Consider the following 21814-nt stretch of genomic DNA (forward strand, 5'->3'; position numbering starts at 1 on the left):
CCAGAAGCGAAAAGTAATACTTTCGCTAGAAGCTTCCTTTCGTCAGATGGTTGGTGAGATTGAAAGCTATGAGTCATGCAAGAGAAAGAAGACGTTGACGATCTCCATGGCGGTGCATCAGCAAAGCTTGAAGCAGCGACCACCGGACAAAAAAAAGAAACGAAAAGAAAGAAGATGCTGTAATAGAGGTAAGTAAAATAAAAGATTTCTTTTATTGTATGAGAATGTGTTTTCTAACACTGTTGTTTTCTTACAAAGATAAGAGGTGGAACCCTGATTATATAAGGTTTCAATGAAAGGTAAAAAAGGAAAAATTAGTTAAAATCCGAAAATTAAATTTCTAAAACTAAAAACCCTAAAACATTGAATATTCTCTTAGGAGCATTCATTACAAAACAGAAACATTAATAATATTTATTAATTATTTATCATACAAAAATTCTCACCTAAAGATGTGAAAGAAAGTCTTCTGGTGTCCGTGTATAATGGTTTGGTGTGATAAAGTCTTGGGAAGAATCTGTGCCTAACATTTACTAATGTTACCATAATTTTCATTTTGACAATGAGAGAGACTTCACGCGGTTAGACTATAAAAGTTACATGTTCAAAGCATTAAAGTGTTAAATACTACTTTTATATTATATTGTTCTTCACATTCATTTTTATATTATATTTTAATTAAACAACGTAAACTTAATATTTTGTATTTATTGTATTGTTAACACTTTATTATTAATCTTAATAAAAATATATAAATTAATTAATCATTTTAACAAAAAAATGCTGTTGAAATATCAATTTTATTCATACTTTAAACGGTAAAGTGAACGCTCTAATAAAGATCTGGCCACCTACGGGACAATGTCCAATCAAAATTTGTCAATTATTTTCATAATAATAAATTACTGCTGTTTATAGAAAAGAAAAATAACTATGTATAGAATGACTATTTTAGACTGATTTGAAGTTTGTATTGAGATTTTTAATTAATTAAATTTTAATTAAATTTAAAAATCTTCAATTGAATTTGGGTTAAACTTTTGTATTCTATTGAATACCCTAAAAATATTTAAAAAAAATTTAATTGAATTTTTGTTGTTACATTTTTTTCATTAACATAATTATTTTATTATCCCACTTAAAAGTTGTTAAATATTTTCTTGTAATGATATTTTATTATAAGATTCATTATATTTAATAAATCACAGAAGTTTAACAGGACTTAATTAAAAATTTCTAAATGTATGAAAGTTTAAAAATTAATTAAACCATTAAGAACTTTAATTCAATAGCATATAAAAACTAAATTCATAAGTTTACTAAAATTCACTTTTCAATTTAAAATTAAAATTTAACTCATTTGTGTTTATATTATTTTACGAAACCGGAAAAACTCGACAACATGGCCACAAAAAGTCACCTCCCTTTCCTATTACACAATATTTGTCACTCACTTTAGGGTTAAATCAGATTTTAATAAATCTAAGTTTGTTTAATATATTTTTAGTAGTTTTATATTTAGTATTTAATAAATAAATAAATTTGATTTTGATATATATTTTGTTATTTCTAAAATAATAATATTAAGCTATAATTATCCTATTATAATATTTGGAGGTATGTTTTCACGAAATATTGTAAAAACAACGTGAATAATGTTAATTAAAAACAATATAATACATAATAGGATGAAATTTTCCTATTTATTAAATATTAAAATAAAAAATGGTGAAATTTTGTTTAAAGTATCATTTTCAGATTAATTTGGGAGAAGCATTCATTTTATCAAATTTATAATCATGCCGGCGAATATAAGATTAAGAAATTGCATTTGTCAGTTGTCATTTTGTAATATTAGAAAGTCTTCAGTCCTTTTGATGGTGGTAGGACTTGGAAATTTCAAAGATACTGCTTTCAATTACTTATTGAATTCTATGGTACAAAATAAATTAAGTATTATTAATTATTTTTTTTGTAAATTTAAAATAGGGCAGCTTCTTATATATAGATTAAAGTTTGTGGATGGGTTGCATAAAAAATCCATATTTGATCCGTATGAGATTAATGATGGGTTGGGTTTCAGTGTCATCCTTAATCATCTTCCTCTACTTCCTACTTCATTTTCCTTCCTACAATTGTTTGTTGTGCAATCCTCATGACAAATCTGCATTGTTACAACTCAAAAACTCATTTTTTGCTATCCACTCTTCTCTCGTTTTTCCTTTCTATGATGATCCTTGTTCCTCATATTCTTCAGAGACAGAATCTTGGAAAAACATAACAGATTGTTGTGGGTGGGATGGGATCACGTGCGACACCAAGTCAGGCCATGTGATTGGTCTGCATCTTTATTGCAGTCATCTTAGAGGTGAGTTACTAGGTCTTAATAGTTCCATTTTCAAGCTAAGGCATCTTCAACAACTTAGCCTTACTTTTAATGATTTCTTTGGATCTTCAATACACTCTTCGATCGGTAACCTTATCAACCTCACACATCTAACTTTATCTCCCTTTAGAATTAGTGGTGATCTTCCTTCCACAATCTCTCACTTATCAAAATTAGAACATTTTCGTATCAGTAGCATGGACTCATTACTTGATGATCCCATCAAAAGTTACTCTAAAATTAGAATTGATGATTACACATGGAACAGACTCATTCACAACGCAACTAATTTAAGAGAGATTTATTTAGAAAAAGTGAACATGTCTTCTGTCGGAGAGAGCTCTTTGTCATTGTTAACTAATCTGTCATCTTCTTTAGTTTCTCTCCATCTCCCAAACACCCAAATCCAAGGGAAATTGCCCTCTAACATCCTCCATTTACCCAATCTCCAAGAGATAGATTTGTCACAGAATGAAAACCTCAGAGGTGAACTTCCAACGTCCAACTGGACTACTCCACTACGAGTTTTGTCTCTCTTTGATACTGCTTTCTCAGGATACATTCCTGATTCTATTGCTCACTTGAAGTCTCTTAACTCACTAGGACTTTCGGATTGCAATTTTGATGGATTTCTTTCACCATCATTGTTTAATCTTACTCAACTTTCTTACTTAGATTTATCAGATAATAAATTAGTTGGCCCCATTCCGACCCAAATCACCAAACTCTCTCAATTATCGATCCTATATTTGAGTGGTAACATGTTAAACGGACAAATTCCTCGTGGGTGTTATTCTTTGCCTTCTTTGTTTGTCTTGGATCTTAGTAGCAATCAACTCACAGGGTCAATTGGTGAGTTCTCAACAACTTCTTTAGAATCTTTGTCTCTCTCTGATAACAAACTGCAAGGTAATTTTCCAAATTCAATATTTCAACTCCAAAATCTTATTTTTTTGTATTTGTCATCAAATGGTTTTAGTGGTGTCGTGGACTTTCATCAATTTTCAAAGCTTAAAACTCTCTTTTATTTGGATCTTTCTCACAATAGTTTGCTCTCACTAAAATTTGAAAATAATTTTGATTGTATCTTACCCAACCTTCAATACTTATATTTATCTTCAAGTAACGTAAGTAGTTTCCCAAAATTCATAGTACCAAACCTGGAAGCTTTAGATCTTTCTCATAACAGAATTCGTGGAAGCATTCCCAAATGGTTTCATGAGAACCTCTTGCGCTCTTGGAAGAACATTAGTTACATTGATCTAAGTTTCAACAAGTTGCGAGGAGATCTTCCGATTCCACCTAATGGCATTGAATTCTTTTCAGTCTCAAATAATGAGCTGAGTGGGGACATTTCTTTAGCAATGTGCAATGCAAGCACCCTTTCTATACTCAACTTGGCTCACAACAACTTGACAGGACTTGTTCCACAATGCTGGGGAACATTTCCTTCTCTTAGGGCGCTGGATTTGCAAGACAACAACCTTTACGGAAGCATACCTGATAACTTTTCTAAAGGAAATGCCTTTGAGACTCTAAAGTTGAATGGAAATCAGTTGAAGGGACCATTACCACGAGCTTTGGCTCATTGCACAAAACTCGAAGTTTTGGATGTTGGAAATAATAACATAGAGGATACGTTCCCCTATTGGTTAGAAACTTTGCCAAATTTACAGGTACTCAGTTTACGGTCAAATAAATTCCATGGTGTCATCGCTTCTTTCGGCATCAAACCTCCATTTCCTAGTTTGAAGATTTTTGATATATCTGATAACTATTTTACCGGACCCTTGCCAGTGTCATACATCCACAACTTTCAAGGAATGATGAATGCGAATGACAATCAAACCGGTTTGAAATATTTGGGTAATGATAGTGCATATAATGATTCGATAGTGATTGTGATGAAAGGGCTATACATGGAACTCACGAGGATACTGACTGTTTTCACAAGCATTGATTTATCAAATAATATGTTTGAAGGAGAAATTCCAACAGTCATTGGAGAGTTGCATTCTCTGAAAGGGCTTAACCTTTCACACAATAGAATCACTGGTACCATTCCACTATCATTGGGTAATTTAAGCAATTTGGAATGGTTGGACCTCTCATGGAACCAGTTGAAGGGTGAGATTCCTATGGCTTTGACAAATTTGAATTTTCTGGCAGTCTTGAACCTTTCACAAAACCAGTTTGAGGGAATGATACCTAAAGGTGGACAGTTTAACACATTTGAAAACGATTCCTATGTTGGAAATGGAATGTTGTGTGGAATCCCTTTATCAAAATCCTGCAAAGAGGATAAAGAAAAGTCATCATATTCAACACTTGATAAAGAAGAATCTGGATTTGGGTGGAAATCCGTTGTAGTGGGATATGCATGTGGGATGATCTTTGGAATAATATTGGGTTGTAATGTATTCTTCTTTGGAAAACCCCAATTACTTGCCAGAGTTGTTGAAAGAGGTTTAAATGTGAGACTGATTAGACCAATTGGCAGAAAGCCTACAAATTGTTGGAAAAGGATTTGTTTAACAACTTTTTTTTAACATTGTTTTAACACGATTTGAAAACATGGACATGGTGATGACTTCAAGGTTTGACGCGTTGCAATCGCGAGTTGGGAACATTGAAGAACAACTGCAGCACATGCAAACAGGCTTTCATAACAAACGTTGAAGTTATAAATGCTTGTTTAGGCTTTATTTTGTTCATTACAATCAACCATGTATTACAGTTCCTATTTCCATAATTTAAGGTATTTATTTAATGAAGTGCTTTAATGTGATCGTACTTCCTGAATTTTCATCATTTAACATGTAATGTTTTATTTATCATAAACTAAATAGAACCGGACTTCTGCCTGAAACACCTCCCACCCTCTACCACTACTGAAACACCAAAAGAAACAAAACAGAAGCGAACTTGTGCTTGAAACTAACAGTTTTTGCCAACGATCACCCAGGTCACCACAGCGGACTACTTCAGTTCAGCTTTTTGTACAAAACACTCATTTCTCTCGCGTAATAATTTACCAGACCCCCGTAAATGATTACAACAGTGTTTTTCTAGGTGATCAACCCAAAACTTGTCCAAGTTGGTCACCTCTGTAAGAATGGCTTGTTCCCCACTTCTTGGGGTCACCAAACATCACCCCCCACCCTCTACCACCACTGAAACACCAAAACAAACTAAATAGACCTGAAATTGTGCCTCAAACTAACACTTTTTGCCAATGATCACCCAGGTCACCACAGCTGACTACTTCAGTTCAGCTTTATGTACAAAAAACTGATTTCTCTCGCGTAATCGTTTACCAGGCCCCCGTAAACGATTACCACAGTGTTTTTTCAGGTGATCAACCCAAAACTTGTCCAAGTTGGTCACCTCAGTAAGAATGACTTGTTCCCCACTTCTTGGGGGCACCAAACATCACCCACCACCCTCTAGCACCACTGAAACACCAAAAGAAACTAAATAGAACTGAAATTGTGCCTCAAACTAACACTTTTTGCCAATGATCATCCAGGTCACCACAGCTGACTACTTCAGCAGAGCTTTCTGTACAAAACACTAATTTCTCTCGTGTAATCGTTTACCAGAACCCCGTAAACGATTACCACAGTGTTTTTCATGGAGATCAACCCAAAACTTGTCCACAACTTAAATTCACTTCTAAAACCATTGCCTACATTTGAAATACTTATTAATATTCTGCATTCTTTTTTTCAATATAACACCTTTATTCATTATAACACAGACAACGTAAAAAAAATTAAATTGAAAATGAAACCAATCATCTTATTCCAAAAACAATGTCTACATAGTCAAATTACAATATGTACATATATAAACATTGTGCGTTACAATCAAAAAATTCCATATTCCGCTAGCGCTTCCATTCTTCTAATGTTGTCATTGTCCAGGATCCATTCACATACATATTTCTTTCTAATCCCAAACAACTCCTCCTGAAACCAACATTTTGCACATTACAAACCAACTTAATAAACAATTTTAACAAACACTCAAAATGTTACTTACATTTGTATATTGAGGCATGCTTTTCCCGTTGTATTTTTCCTCTTCATCCCAAATGTCCATTGCTTTCAACATTATCACTCCACAATCATGTCTGAAATAATACACCCACAAAAGAAAATCACTTTTCACACCATATATTCATGACAACACCAAATATTAGAACACTACAATTTATACAACTTATAAGTTTGGTTGGGATGAGATATTTGCTTGTTTAACAGACAAAGGGTCAATACTACCTTCCGGTCTATTCAACAAGATGCAAAAAAATCGTTCCATATTTTCAGCCTACCAGTTAACAAATACAATAACATGTTAAATAATATAGGGTTATATGACAATAACAGGGTTATAAAGGCTTAAAGTTGTGGAATCTTACAACAGTTGTGTCAATCCTTTTCCGGTCTCTGATCCCCCTACCCAATGAGTCAATCACAAATATCTCTAATGAACTCAGTTTCACTGAATAGCACCACCAATGATCATCGTGGACAAATGGCATAAACAACTACAAACAAAGAAAACAATATCATAAACACATGAACAAGAAAAACTGGACAAACATCGCACATTAAAGGTTACTCACAAAGTCAGTTGTGGCAATGTCTCCAAGTCCAAAATGATCACAACGCAAATAAGTTGTGTAGTTATGAAGCGTAAAAACATGACGATTCTGTGGACGTCTCCTATAATCAGTAATAATATGGTGTTGTGGACAATTTCGAATTCATCAATCCAAAATCACTTACACATAATTTCTACAATCAAATATATGATATGATATGAAATTATATTTACCGAGTATAATGGACTAAAAATGAATCCTCTTAACAACACCGGACAACCTTTTCTCAAAGTACATAAATATCGTACAAGTAAATAACACCACCTACACAATCAAAATTTAACAAATTATTAACATAAACTACAACATTAAACACAAACCAATGTCACATAATACTTACCATGTTATCAACATATTTGATTGGCGCTAAAGTGTAAAATGAAGTGGTGCACATTGTCTGCCCAATTATCTCGCATACAACCCTAAACAAGAAATATTAGTCCATCACAAACAAAAAAGTTTCGCCAACCACAAATACAATTCACAACAATTACCTGTATACATTGGTGTCTCTTACGCTGACTGCATTGTACAATTGGTCAACATCAACAGTGCTGCTTGGATCACCAACAAAACTGCGCAATGGGGGGATCACCAATGGTATGACCTCCCGTTCATCATCATCACCATCATCATCAATTTCAATACAAACACTTCGATGATGACTTCCTGAAACTATCTCATCTTCATGCGCAGTTTTATCGTCCCCTCCTACTTCTGTATATGCATGTACAGGGTCTTCAGCTTGCTCCACCATCACCTTCTTCTTCAAATCCACAATCACGTGTACCTGTAGGCTCTTCATGACCTCCAACTTCAGGTGCTTCATGAAGTCCACAACCAACTTCTCATCAGTACCACATGCATCTTCGTCATTAAAGATTGGAGTTTGACAAATATCAAATAACTCCCTCGTAAGAACTTCAATCTTGGCATTCAATGCTATGATATCTCTCTATTGTTTTTCCTCAATCTCTCCTCGGCACCTGCTTCCCATGTGCCGTCATCAGAGCTTTCATCATCATCTTTGTCAACCGTGGATCGTTCAGCCAACGATCCTTCACCCATCCCTCCGTCATCCATGTGGAAAGCAGCACGGATTTCGGTCAGATCACGATCTTCCTTTCTTACATACCACTCTAGATTTAACTGCACCAAACACACACAAGAAACTTTCGCAAATACGACAATCAATATTGACATAAAACATATAACGAAGGTTGAAAGACTTACATCTCCGGTCTGAAATATATGTTCAATTTTTTTAGTCCTTGAATTATACGGGAACCATCGCATTATGCGTGGGAACATCCTATGAGAAGCATGACCATGCAAAGAAAGTTTTTCAACTGCCCAAGCCTACAATATCATAATATTATTTAATGACACCTATTAAATAATGTTCTCCATTCCATTAACATAATAAACTATAAATCATGTTACCTGCAACACAGCCACATTGCCACTAAGAGTGAGTGACTGCGCGATACCTCCTCTCATAATTTTCTTCATACATCTATTTAAATTCTATACAATATGTTTATGTACACCGGTGCACCAATCGTATAAACACAAACTGTCTAAGTCATCTAACACTGCAAAAGGCATGTTACAAACATGCCTTGACTTCCTATGAAAATAAAAAGCAATCAAACAGACTAATATATATAACCTACATACTACATCAACCTCAATGTTTTTATCATGCACAATCACATTAAACATGTCCATCAAATCCTTCAAACTGATGATTTTTGAATTAAACATTTCACCAACCAATCCAACTACTGATTCATCAAAGGGAATCTCTAAACCACCTATTTCTAAACCTGTGCTCATGAACACATCAATAACAGAAAATGGCACCAATTGTTGACTAACTCTAAAACTATTATCATGCCCGGTCCACTAGCACACCATCACCTTCAATAATTTCAAATTCACATCCAAAGGGCTTAGAATGTTCAAACACCACCTAAATGGAGTCATCCTAATGCGCTCGACATGACCCTTTCCTAGTAAGCGATTCATTTCAATAATGATTGATGAGTCCATCGAGGTAAGAAGCCGCCACTACACAAAATTATGATAACTTTATTAATTAAAAAACTTATGAGGATAAAACATAATCTATAAAAACAAAATTAAATTTTATCTCGCACTTCGTTTTTGGCCTTCCATTGCACCTGCACCAACAAAACAACATTCCACACAGATTAAATCATTACGCTTAATGAAACAATATAACGCAAATGTACAAAACACAGTTAGGGTTCGCGCATTTTGACTTACAACAAAAACACAACCACAACAACAAAGGAAAAGAACAATGTGCCACAGCCACATCGAACAAACGAAAGTCCACAACACTGTCACGAAAACCAAAACGACACCAGCCTTCGAACGACAGAGAAGATGAAAGAATTGATGACACAATGACAGAGATGAAAGAAGTCAAGACGGAAGTCCACAAAACTGCCACCACCCCCAAATCGACACTAGGGTTCCGACGACAGACAAGATAGAAACGTTGGATGACACAATGAGAGTTTTCAACGAAGTGTACAGGCAACGATGGACAGAGCGTTGGTAGGAATTTCAAAAGCGCGAAAACATTTTCGTAATATTTCCCTTCCTATTTTGCCCTTCCACTAAACATTTTTCGATTTTTTTTAAATATTTTTGGTCAATGCAAAGTCACCACCTGGCGTTATCAAAACGTTGGCAAATATATGTTGTCAAAAAGAAACATTTTCGTTTACAAAACTTATGAGTCTATGGAATAAAACCTCATCTCTGTGTTACATCATTGATGTATTCATCTTTGAAAAGATAGTGTAGAAAATTTACACGTTCAAACTATGATAGTCATTGAAGCAGGAATTTATTAAGAACAAACTTGTATTATTTGATCGGACAACTCATATTTACAAAAGAGTTGGAATTGTGTTTTATCGTTTACTAACGACGTCGTACTAAGAACCAGTTATTTGTTAGTTTTTTTTTCTACACAAACTCTCTATTAGTTAACACACACTAACAACTTATTCCAATACAAAATTAGTTAATAATACTTTATCATGTGACAAAATATTTACATATTTCTATATTACACAAATTTTTACTAGTTTTTATTTAATTTTATTACATATAAATAATTTAAAAGTTTGGATACTTAACCAACACTAAATCCATGAATATTTAAAATAAATTAAAGTTTGATTGTGTTCTGAGGGAGACTCTGCACAATAAATCCATGAAGTTACCAACTGATTATATCCTAACACTTAAAACTCTTCTTTTTGCAATCATTAATTAAACTTTCATTTTTCATTCGATATTCTCTTCCTTGATGAGTGGAGAGAATGGTTTTACTCCCGTGCATTGATTCTTTTAATCTTGGTTGATAAATTTTACCATTTAAAAGAAATATATCAAATTTAAATTATTTTTATTTCAAATTATTTAATTTTAAAAATTATTTTATAAAATAATTCAAAGTTATTGAATTTAAATTTACTTGTTTGAATATAATATTTCAATTATACAAAATATAAAAAAACTATTTTTTAACATTAAATAAATAAATAAGATCCATCGATCATGTTTTTCTATTCACGTTAAATACAGTAGGAATGGTAAAAAGTCTGCTTAGAATAATTTATTATGCTATATAAAAAAATTACATATAGTAAAACTTCTAAACAACAAATTTAATGTAACAGTAATTCAAATCGAGAAATAAGAAGATTTAAATATTTGAAAATAAATAAAGGTATAATTTAATTTATACGTAAAACATTATACAACTTTTAGAAAATAAATAAAAATAGTAAAAAAATTATCAAAAGTTTAATTATTTTAAAAGCTTTAAATTTATAGTTACACAATGAAATTTTTTCTCTAAAACAATTAAATTTCATTTATATAATTATAACATCTGCTAATAATTTATTAGCTTATTTATCAACATTTTCTATTGAAATAAACTAACTTGTCAGTTCTGAACTTATTACCAACTATAAGTTAGATAAAATATAAACTTATCAGCAAGAAGCTAGATAAAATATAGTTTATTAACTAGTCACGAGCTAGTTTTGAAAAACAGTCCTAAAATATAAAATTTTAAATGGATGCATAGTGATACGATGTGAAAAACCAAACATAAGTATTTATTATCAAAAATTTAATTATCACAGAATTTTATTAATGACAACAAATTTATTAATAAAAAAAATTATTAACAAAATTTTATCAATGAATTTAAAATTTTTAATTATGGATAAATATTTCCATCATTAATATTTGTATTACGATGTAAATATATGCTGATAATAAGTTTATTAACAAAATTAATTGATAATTTATAAGGTTTATTATTATGAATATTTTTGCTATTAAATTTTGTAAATAAGATAGACATTAAAATTTTTATTTTAAACTTTAATAATAAAATTTTGTTAATAAATTTGTTGTATAAATTTTCTTTTTATAATCTATTAATAATGTTTTTTTTTTCAAAATTGACAATAAATTCATCTGTAATTTCTTTTTAAAATTTATCAATAATTCAAATGTTTTTAAATTTGTTGATTATGAATTTATAAAAAAATGTTATAAATTCATTGGTAATTGAAACTTTTGATGGAATATTTCACGGTAAATTAATTGGTAATTGATAAAATAAATGTGATTAATTATTAATATATTTAAAAGAATTTTTAAAACTAATATAATATAAAATAATATGAATTATATAAATTCATTTTGAAGTGTAACGTCGATGTCAATATCAACATCTAGAAAGTTGTTTAAGATTCTTAAACACATTCTTCCACCTTAAGTTTTATTGTAGTCATTCGTCTAAATTGTGTAGAGAGTACATCTATAAAGCACTCTTATATCAAAGTCAATTTGATCCAACAAATATTAATAGTTTAATAAATGTAATTACTTATTTCCTTGCTTGAAACTAATATTTATAAATTTCGATATGGACTTGTGAGTAGCAACCGTCTACTTATGATCAAATTATGAGTAATCATATTTTACCTTTAAATTGATAAACTTTTAGAATTAATCATTTTTACCATCAATCTGATCTATCTTGATATGACTCATTTACACGTCTTAGTAATAATTGACCATTCAATCCTAGATAGTCATATAGTACAAAATAAAATAAAAGTAATCAATTATAACTTATTACGTGATCTTCCTATAACATTAAGGAAAGTTCAAAAGTATTTTTTTTTTCAATTTTTGTGTTTTTGCAGTTTTCTAATGTTTTTTATTTCAACTTTCGTTCATTATGCGTGAATAGTATTTCAATAAATCCAAAAAACTCTCAGGCACCAACTGGTAAGGAAAATTTCCAAATGGCATACTGTATTTAGCAAATCTTAAGAAAATATATCTTTCATCTAATGGATGGCTAAGAGTTGAACTTCCAAAATCTAACTTGAGCACTCTGATGAAGAACTTGGATCTCTCCAACACTATTTTCTCAAGAGAAATTCCTAATTCCATAGGCTGAGTCTCTTTACCATATCAGTCTTGCTGGTTGCAAATTTTGATTCTCTCGTAATTGTTTCATCTAATTCTCTTTTAGATTTATCAAAGAAATACGTATTAATGATAATGAGTCAAAAGGATTAACACTAATGAATGATTTCATCACATTACTGAAATTGCATGGATGTGAGTTTCTGTGGCTCTTGTGATTCTCAATCATGGTAGCTCTCTTTTTGGCTATAAAACAAAGGACAATTGAGGAGAAAGAAGGTCCAAGCCTACCCTCCCAAAGGGTTACAAGCAATCCTTAATTTGTCCATTCAGTTTTCTTGTCTCTCTGTTGGCTCTCTCTTTTCTCATTTCCCTTTCTGCATTCAATCATTTCTTCAACAATTTGGGCCATGGTGGCCCAGAACTTCCCAAGGCTTGCCCCCAGTTTATGTCACTGAATTGGGCCTCCCAAGTCCCAACTACGTAAAAGCCTGTCTCCTAACTACATCAAATCTCACATCAAAGAGATCACACAGAAACCAATAATTTCTATAAAAACTAACATTTCTCTAAATCAAACACCATACATAATGGATAGACCAAAAGCTAAAAAACTGTCGTTTTCTTACCATAAATGAAAAAAAAAAATGATTGATTAGTTTCTTAACTGATATGTTTAGTGTCTTATATTGATTAACACATACAAATAATAAAGTAAGATTAGGAGACATAAAATAATAGTCGCATCATCTAACTAATAAAAAATTATACAACAAGAACTTAATTAAAAAAAATTTAAAATTCAAGTATTTAATAAATAAAAAATATCAATAAGAATTCAATTAAAAATTCACAAATGGATTTAATTTATTTTATCGGCATAGACTTAAACCTTAATTGATTATAATTATTACAATATATCTAAAAAAATTAAGTTACATTTTGTTATTTATAAAGATATTATTATTTATTCGATTATGGTTTTCTGATGTTTGCCATACAATATTTATTATTAATTAATTTGGTGCAAAATATTATATGTGGTTGTTAAATATCAATATTTGAACAGGAGTTTATTCAATTCCGATAAATTAATTTTTCATAACTAAGAAATATATTTAAGTTGAAAACATGCTTACACATATTAAATTATTTTTATGACGTTATTATTAAAACTTGTTCTTATGTATTCATAAGTTTTTAATTAATTATTTATCTCTAGACGTAATTGAAAATTTTATTGTTTGACTTAAATATGACGTAAAAATAAATAAATATTTTATACTAGACAAATTTTTACGACAAGTCGTTTTTTCTTTTTTCATGTTGCGGTTATATTAATCTTTTACAGTTAATCATCTATTTAAAATCTCAGACTTATCAATTTGCTATGATATTTTTTTCTAGAAAACACGTTTTCATTATTGTGTGTCCATAAATGATTAAAAAGATAAGATTTAAAATAGGAAATACAATTAAAACTCATTTTAACATCATAGTGTTGTATGTCGAACTAGATGATTCAATTTAAAATAAAATCTCTATGGTCACGCACCCTGCACTGTTTAATAGACACTTGTCAATGGAAACATAAACATTTATTGAAAACTTAAAACTTATCTCAATAACTGCTTTCAACATTCATCATGTGGGCCCGTGTTTATTGCAAACGTTAAAGCTTGTACCAACGAAAATCGAGGGATATGTCACTGTAAAATCAAAATTCTTCACTGAGTTAATAAGTCTCAATAATACAACAGTTGAAAAAATATAAAAAAGACGTCACAATTTAAATTAAAATAACATAGTCGAAGTTACGTATATAACTTGCATTAATAGTAATACACGTACACAGAGTGATCAATATAAAATTTTATGTATATTATTATATGAGTTTACACACATCTTCAACTAAATAAAAAATAATGTTCAGTATAACTTTTAATATGCAACTTTACGTGTCTGTTTTTTTATTTACTTTCCTTTCATGAAGAAAAATTATACATAAAATTTTTATATTTATTTAACATTATTTTTTTTTACTTTTTTCTTTTTAAAAGAATATATAAATTCATTTTTTATAATTATTTTATTTTTATATTGTGTCAAACGAAAGTAAAAATTTGTCATCCAACCATTATTCTTTCATAAAATTAACTGAAAAACAGCACCATCAACATTTAAGGAATCATACCCTTTTCTTAAAAAGATAAACTTTTTTTTTTACGATGAACTATATGTATATTTTATGGAAGACAATCATCAGAGTTAAATAAAGTTAATATGAATCACAAGACTTTCTTTATAAATATTTAAAACAATTAATAACGAGATTTGAATTCAAACCCACTATTTAAGACTAAATAAGCTAACTTTTAATTATCTAACTGTAGAGTATCAAACTCTCAGTTTTTTCTTTTAAAAAATCTCTGTTTGGCTGGCCATGGCTTTTAAAACTGTTACAGTGAATTAACAATTACAAAAAAAAAAAAAGATAGTAGCCGTTAGGAAAAGAAAGGAAACGTCAAAGACAGTATCTCCTTTCTTCCTATTACACTCTCTCTCCGACCCCACCACCTCGTGCCATGTGCGGCCAACCAAACACAATTCAATTATCAATTGAAAATCCTAATTGTTTTATTTTAATTTCTTAATATTTGTTACCATCAGAAGATCATACTATAAAACGTAAAATCACAAAACTGATTGCAAGAGATTCACTGTTTTATCACCATATTTTCATGAAATTATCCAAATTTGCTTTACTGTTTTATCAATCCAATTTTCTTGTAGATAAAGTTTTTGTTTTCAATTGTTTTTCATTATTTTACATGCAGGATTTATTGTATACAGTGAATGGTCGACATGGTGTATATGATGAGTAGGCACAAATCTTACCTCACCTGACTAAGACGTGCCGCTACAAATTATAAATCCTTAACGCACCCCTTTGAAAAGAAATGCCATAAAGTTTGTAACTTTTGCTTATTGCTGACTTTCTGGCTTTTGGGTTTTCTCCCTGTGGTCGGTTGAACTAACAGTGGCAGTGTGATAATAATCTCAATTGTGTTGAAAAACTACTCTTCGCCGTTTTGTTTCACCTCGTTTTCTCCTTTCTTTCTCTTTCTGTTCGGACAATTTGTTGTGGCAGACAAGGTAATGTACCCCAACGGCGTGGATCTATTGTGTGATAATAATATTCAAAGCCATTTTTGTTCATTGTTCTTTAGTTGCTATGGTTTCTAATGCTGAATTTTTCTGGGTGTTGAATTATGTGTTTTCTGTTGATTGGTGGCTAAGATGGCTAGAAGAACACAGATGTCATAAAGTTTTGGCTTTAATTTTTGGTTTTGCATGGAAAATGGGAATTCAGAATCATGATCGGTTATGCCTAACAGAAAACATTATTTTGTTTAGAAGTGGATTATAGTTTGACCAGCGAGAGATACTGGGTAGAAGGATTGATTAGTACTTACTTCCTCACTTGATTATGACTTTGGGTGAAATTTTGGGGGAAGAGAAAACTCAGTTTGACTGTGACTTTTCAGCCTCTCCCACTTCACAAATTTCTTTTAACATTATAATTCTGTTTTTTGTCCATATCATCACGGGAAAATCAGTTTTACATCAGTTCTTATTTCAAATCAGATGTTAAATCTTTGTGTCTTTGTCTTCCACCAATCACTGCTGCAAAATAAGGTTGTACTTTTAAGTTCGAAGCTTATAAAGAAATGTGTTGGTTTTGACATCATGCTTATTTGTATAATTTACAGGGAGTAGCTTCGTTTTTCTAAGTTGCCATATGCTCATGGCTTCTTTGAGTGATATAGGACTCGCCGCAGCAATTAACATCCTGAGTGCATTTACTTTCTTGTTGGCTTTTGCTGTACTTCGAATTCAGCCTATAAACGATAGGGTGTATTTTCCAAAATGGTATTTGAAGGGTTTAAGGAGCAGTCCATTGCAAGCAGGGTTATTTGTGAGCAAGTTTGTCAATTTGGACTTCAAGTCATATATAAGGTTCCTGAGCTGGATGCCTGCAGCATTGCAAATGCCAGAACCTGAACTAATTGACCATGCAGGCTTGGACTCTGCTGTTTACTTGAGGATCTACTTACTTGGGTATGCTCTGATCAATCATTCTTTGTGGCATTTGTGGATTTCAACCATTCATTGTTTTCATGCTTTCTCATCTGGTTTTTCCTTCATTTCCAACGGTAGTTTTTTTTTTTTCAGAACTTCCCCAGTTTTTAACTCCAACATTACTTATGTCTCTTGATTTTTTACTGTGTCTTCTTACCTTATTGAAATGCAGGCTGAAAATATTTGTACCCATTGCATTCCTAGCGTTTTCTGTTATGGTTCCTGTCAACTGGACGAATAGCACCTTGGAGCGGTCCAATTTGACTTATAGTCAGATAGATAAGCTTTCAATTTCAAATATTCCAACCGGATCAAATAGGTATCCACACTTTTCACCCGGTTGGATTGTTTGCTTTAATTTTTACTTTTCTTTTGCCTTTTACATTCTATTTCATCTAATATGAACTTTCTAATGATATATGTCTGTTAATTTAAAGAATTGCACATTAGTATTAGTATGTCGCATACATTCATTTTTGTCCCTGTTGTAGATTGGGTGAATTAGTATATACATCTCTGAGGTAGTCCATGCAAATCCTCTAAATCAAGTTGAAACAAATTAATAACTCCTTCCAGAACCTTAATCTCTTTTGAAGTAACTGCCTATTTTTTCGAACAAGCATGACTATCTTCCAATGCTTTTTACATGAATTGCAGATTCTGGACTCATTTGGTAATGGCTTATGCTTTTACCTTCTGGACATGCTATATCTTGAAAAGGGAGTATCAAATAGTTGCAACAATGAGATTGCATTTTCTAGCATCAGAAAGACGTCGTCCAGACCAATTCACTGTAAGAATAAGTTTTATATCTGAACAAGACGTTAAGTTCATACTCGTAGAACCACTGTTTCTGTAATAAGGATTTATATCCTAAGATTATTAAAGTCCAGATATCTCCTACCTTTTTACATCAAAAGGGCTGTTCTTCTTTCAAGTAACAATCCATTGTACCTTCATCACCTTCATCACCTTCATAAATATAGAAGAAAAACTTGTCACAGTAAACTTTGTCCTTTACATCTGTGCAGGTACTTGTCAGAAATGTACCACCTGATCCTGATGAATCAGTTAGTGAGCTAGTGGAACATTTCTTTTTGGTCAACCATCCAGATCACTATCTCACTCATCAGGTCTGATCCTTTCTTATTGCAATCACATTCGCCTAATTTTTTTTGTTGTTGTTTCAAATCTTGTAATATGATTTTTGTTATTTGAGTGTATCAGATTAACAACATTTATAACTGGTATCCTCATATTAATTTTTGTTGCGTTCAAATGGATAGTTATTTCCTAATTTGTTTAGGATTAGATATTAGTTATAATCTTAGGAGCCATGAAGTACATATTTCTTAGTTGGGGTAAATTTTAGTGTAATATAGTTTTTCGTAGTATATTTGACAACTTCCTCTTCTGTTTGTTTCTGATAGCTATAGATTATATATTGGACTAGAAACTTTGAGGTGGTCCTATGTCAACTGTAGCATGATCGAGTCAATGACCAAAATTTAGTAATACTAAATGCACTGTTGAAATGGATTTTGCTAGGACAGACCTTGAACTATGAGACGATCTCTCGTTATTAAACAGAACAGCAAGCCAATTAGCTCCATTTTATTTTGTTGATATAATGACACTTGGATGTCAAGTTCAACCCATCTTGACCCATCATTCACAGAATAAATTCTAGCAGGCTGATTATTGTGTTTTATCCGAAGAAGAACTTTTGGTTTTTTCCCCTTACTTTTAAAGATATTCCTGCAGGTTGTTCACAATGCAAAGAAGCTTTCTAGTCTAGTTTCTAAGAAGAAGAAAACGCAGAATTGGCTTGACTACTATGAACTTAAATATTCTAGAAATCAATCCACACGGCCATTTAAAAAGGTATGCTATTTTCAATAACCTGGTTCCTATGAGTTCTGAATTATCTTCCATTTTTTAAAATCTCAGTGTAAAACTCTCGCTATTTTTCTAAAGGCATTCCATTTCTTTTTCTCCTGCACTATATAACTCCAATATCTTGTACTTGCTTGCAGACTGGTTTTCTCGGTCTTTGGGGGGATCGAGTGGATGCAATTGATTTTTATACTGATGAAATTAACAGATTATCAAAAGAAGTAAGCAGTGATTTCTGTGTTTATCTTACTATGCTGATAACTAAAGAAATTTTATTCTACTGTCAACTGTGAAAGAAAAAAAAAATGAAAGAGATCTGAGCAAATTACCGTGCTGTAACACTGATGGTAGGCATATACCTATCTAAAATTATTTTCGTACACCTAAAACAGAATATCAGTAGTGTTTGCATACTTGTTTAAAACGGCTTCATAGCATCTATAACAATAGAAGGTGTTTTCCATCAGTGACAGAAATTTTCCTCATCTTTGAAATATAAATATTTGCTTATGATCATCATTATACTTGTCCAAATCCCTATATTTCTTGTATCATATGTTCCTCTGCATTTTCAGGTAGAGTTGGAGAAAGATAGGGTGATGAAGAATCCTAAATATATAATGCCAGCGGCTTTTGTTTCCTTCCGAACTCGTTGGGGTGCAGCTGTTTGTGCACAAACTCAACAGTCCAGAAATCCAACCGTATGGTTGACAGAGTGGGCTCCAGAACCTCGTGATGTGTATTGGGACAACATGGCAATACCATATGTTTCACTCACAATAAGGAGGCTTATAGTTGCTGTAGCTTTCTTCTTTCTGACATTCTTTTTCATGATCCCCATTGCTTTTGTTCAGTCATTAGCTAACATTGAAGGGATTGAAAAAGCAGTACCTTTTCTTAAACCCTTTATTGAAATGTAAGTGTTTTTTATTTTTAATATCATCTTATTTTCCTTTTTGCATAACACATATATCCGTCTGAACAAAATTTATAGAATAAATATGAAAACCTTTTACTACTTTTATGATTGAACCCAGAATATGTTGGAGGTTCTATGTCTGACCGATGAAAAAACAAAATGTTACTGATGACCTTGTGTTGTTCTTTGATATCTTAATGGTGTCTGTGGTGGAAAACTAATGTTATGCTTCTCTTTTATCCAGCAAAGTCATAAAAGCGTTCATACAAGGTTTCCTTCCCGGTATTGCTTTGAAGATATTTCTCATATTTCTGCCATCAATATTGATGATAATGTCCAAGTTCGAAGGTTTTATTAGCACTTCTTCTCTGGAAAGGAGAGCAGCCACTAGATATTACATCTTCCAGTTCATTAATGTGTTTCTTGGGAGCATAATTACTGGGACTGCATTCCAACAGCTAGATAAATTTCTTCACCAGTCAGCAAATGAGTAAGACCTCCTAGTACTACTATTACAATCATTAATCATCTTCAGCTGCAGATTTACATTTAACTTTATGTATGTTAGCCATTAAGTTTAAATAAACTATATGTCAACAGTCATTTTGATAATCCTAAAACAGTCACAGAAAATAGCCTTTCATTTGAATAGCTTTCAATAACCAAAAGTAATCATATGCTGTGTATGCAGAATCCCAATAACAATTGGTGTCTCAATTCCAATGAAGGCAACATTCTTTATAACTTACATAATGGTAGATGGATGGGCTGGATGTGCTGGTGAGATTTTAAGGTTGAAGCCATTGATATTTTATCACCTGAAAAATTTCTTCTTAGTGAAGACTGAAAAGGATCGAGAAGAAGCAATGGATCCCGGGACCTTTGGTTTCAATACAGGAGAACCTCAAATACAACTTTATTTCTTACTTGGCCTTGTATATGCTGTGGTCACACCATTTCTTCTTCCATACATCATAGTGTTCTTTGGCTTGGCATATGTCGTATACCGTCATCAGGTAAAAGTTGGTTCATCACATGTTTCTGTTTCTATGCATGCATTTAGTTACTGTTTTCATAAAGTGACCACATACACAAAAAATTTAAGCATGATTAGTATGTATAATTCAACTTAATATCGAAGTTAATTATCTGATGGCAGATAATAAATGTCTACAACCAAGAGTATGAGAGTGCTGCAGCATTCTGGCCTGATATCCATGGACGTATCATATTTGCATTAGTGATCTCACAGCTTCTGTTAATGGGATTATTGAGTACAAAAGAAGCTGCTAACTCAACTCCATTACTCATCACTCTCCCAGTTTTGACAATAGCATTCCATTTGTATTGCAAGGGACGATATGAACCTGCTTTCATTAAACATCCATTACAGGTTAGTCTTGATACTGCAACTGGATACTGCTTTTAACTTGCAAGAAACAAAAAAAGAAACGTTTTTAGGAAACCCTTTGTTTTAAAATTGCCTTTTTTATCCTTTTCTTGATCATGGCATCTTAGTTCATCCATTTCTTCACCAAATTCGTGTTAAATTTCCTCCCTTTTGGTTAAATTTCTTCAGGAGGCAATGATGAAGGACACATTGGAGCGTGCAAGAGAGCCAAACTTCAATTTGAAAGAGTTCCTTCAGAATGCATATATCCATCCTGTATTTAAAGGTGATGATGACAGTGACAGTGAAGTAATGAGTGAAAAGTGGGAAGAACAAGAACCAGTAGTTGTACAAACAAAACGCCAGTCCCGGAGGAACACACCATTGCCAAGCAAACACAGCGGTTCATTGTCATCTTGAGTGGCACTTCTCATAAGCATTAACTGCTGATATTGGATTGATGTGATGAAAAAACACGTTTAATGCACAGAATAAAACTAGCATAGGATAGTATTAAATTAACTATTGGTAGCATTGCTATATAATACCATAACTCTGCTACCCTTTCCCGTATATAATTCAAAGGCAGGTGAATTTTCAATGAAGTATATAACAGGAATTTTGACTCTGATTTGTTGTGACAAATTTACTAGAACTTATACGAATCAATTGATTAATGTTATTTAACACCTTTACTCTTTCTTCTGTCCAAAACATGGATTAAAAAAAAAACTGTATTTGTGCTTTTTCAGTTGCTCTCTGTGTCCCACTTTCCATTATTTGCAATGTGACAGGTAAAAGGGATTCTCGCATTGTTTGTACGACATTGTTTGTAAATTTAGTATCAGCTATTTCTGTCTACAGACAACAATTGGGGAATTAGATATGCAAACAACCAAATTCAAT

General features: G+C 31.9%; 2 protein-coding genes and 1 pseudogene across 2 annotated transcripts in view; 2 read left to right on the forward strand and 1 right to left on the reverse strand.

Annotated features, from left to right (window-relative positions):
* The first annotated feature begins 2067 nt into the window (after window positions 1–2067).
* Window positions 2068–5109, forward strand: LOC124840043 (receptor-like protein 7; annotated as a pseudogene).
* A 1146-nt stretch (window positions 5110–6255) lies between these two features.
* Window positions 6256–21814, reverse strand: part of LOC148204605 (uncharacterized) — a 79661-nt gene continuing 64102 nt past the window's right edge. The window contains exons 6-7 of the mRNA XM_088114692.1: window positions 6431–6519; window positions 6256–6357 (exon numbers count right to left, since the gene is read on the reverse strand). Of these exons, the coding sequence (XP_087970818.1) occupies window positions 6256–6357; window positions 6431–6519 (191 nt within the window). The remainder of the gene's footprint in view (window positions 6358–6430; window positions 6520–21814) is intronic.
* LOC124840050 (hyperosmolality-gated Ca2+ permeable channel 1.5-like) lies at window positions 15459–21597 on the forward strand. The gene is made up of 12 exons (XM_047316033.2): window positions 15459–15716; window positions 16334–16682; window positions 16876–17022; window positions 17361–17496; window positions 17735–17836; window positions 18468–18587; window positions 18740–18820; window positions 19175–19515; window positions 19763–20008; window positions 20210–20534; window positions 20678–20911; window positions 21098–21597. Exons 2-12 carry the CDS (start codon window positions 16363–16365, stop codon window positions 21326–21328), a joined length of 2283 nt encoding a protein of 760 aa, XP_047171989.2. The 5' UTR covers window positions 15459–15716; window positions 16334–16362; the 3' UTR covers window positions 21329–21597.

The sequence above is a fragment of the Vigna umbellata genome, chromosome 1 (assembly GCF_029865625.1).
Source record: "Vigna umbellata cultivar VRB3 chromosome 1, Vumbellata_1.0, whole genome shotgun sequence".
Lineage (NCBI taxonomy): Eukaryota > Viridiplantae > Streptophyta > Magnoliopsida > Fabales > Fabaceae > Vigna > Vigna umbellata.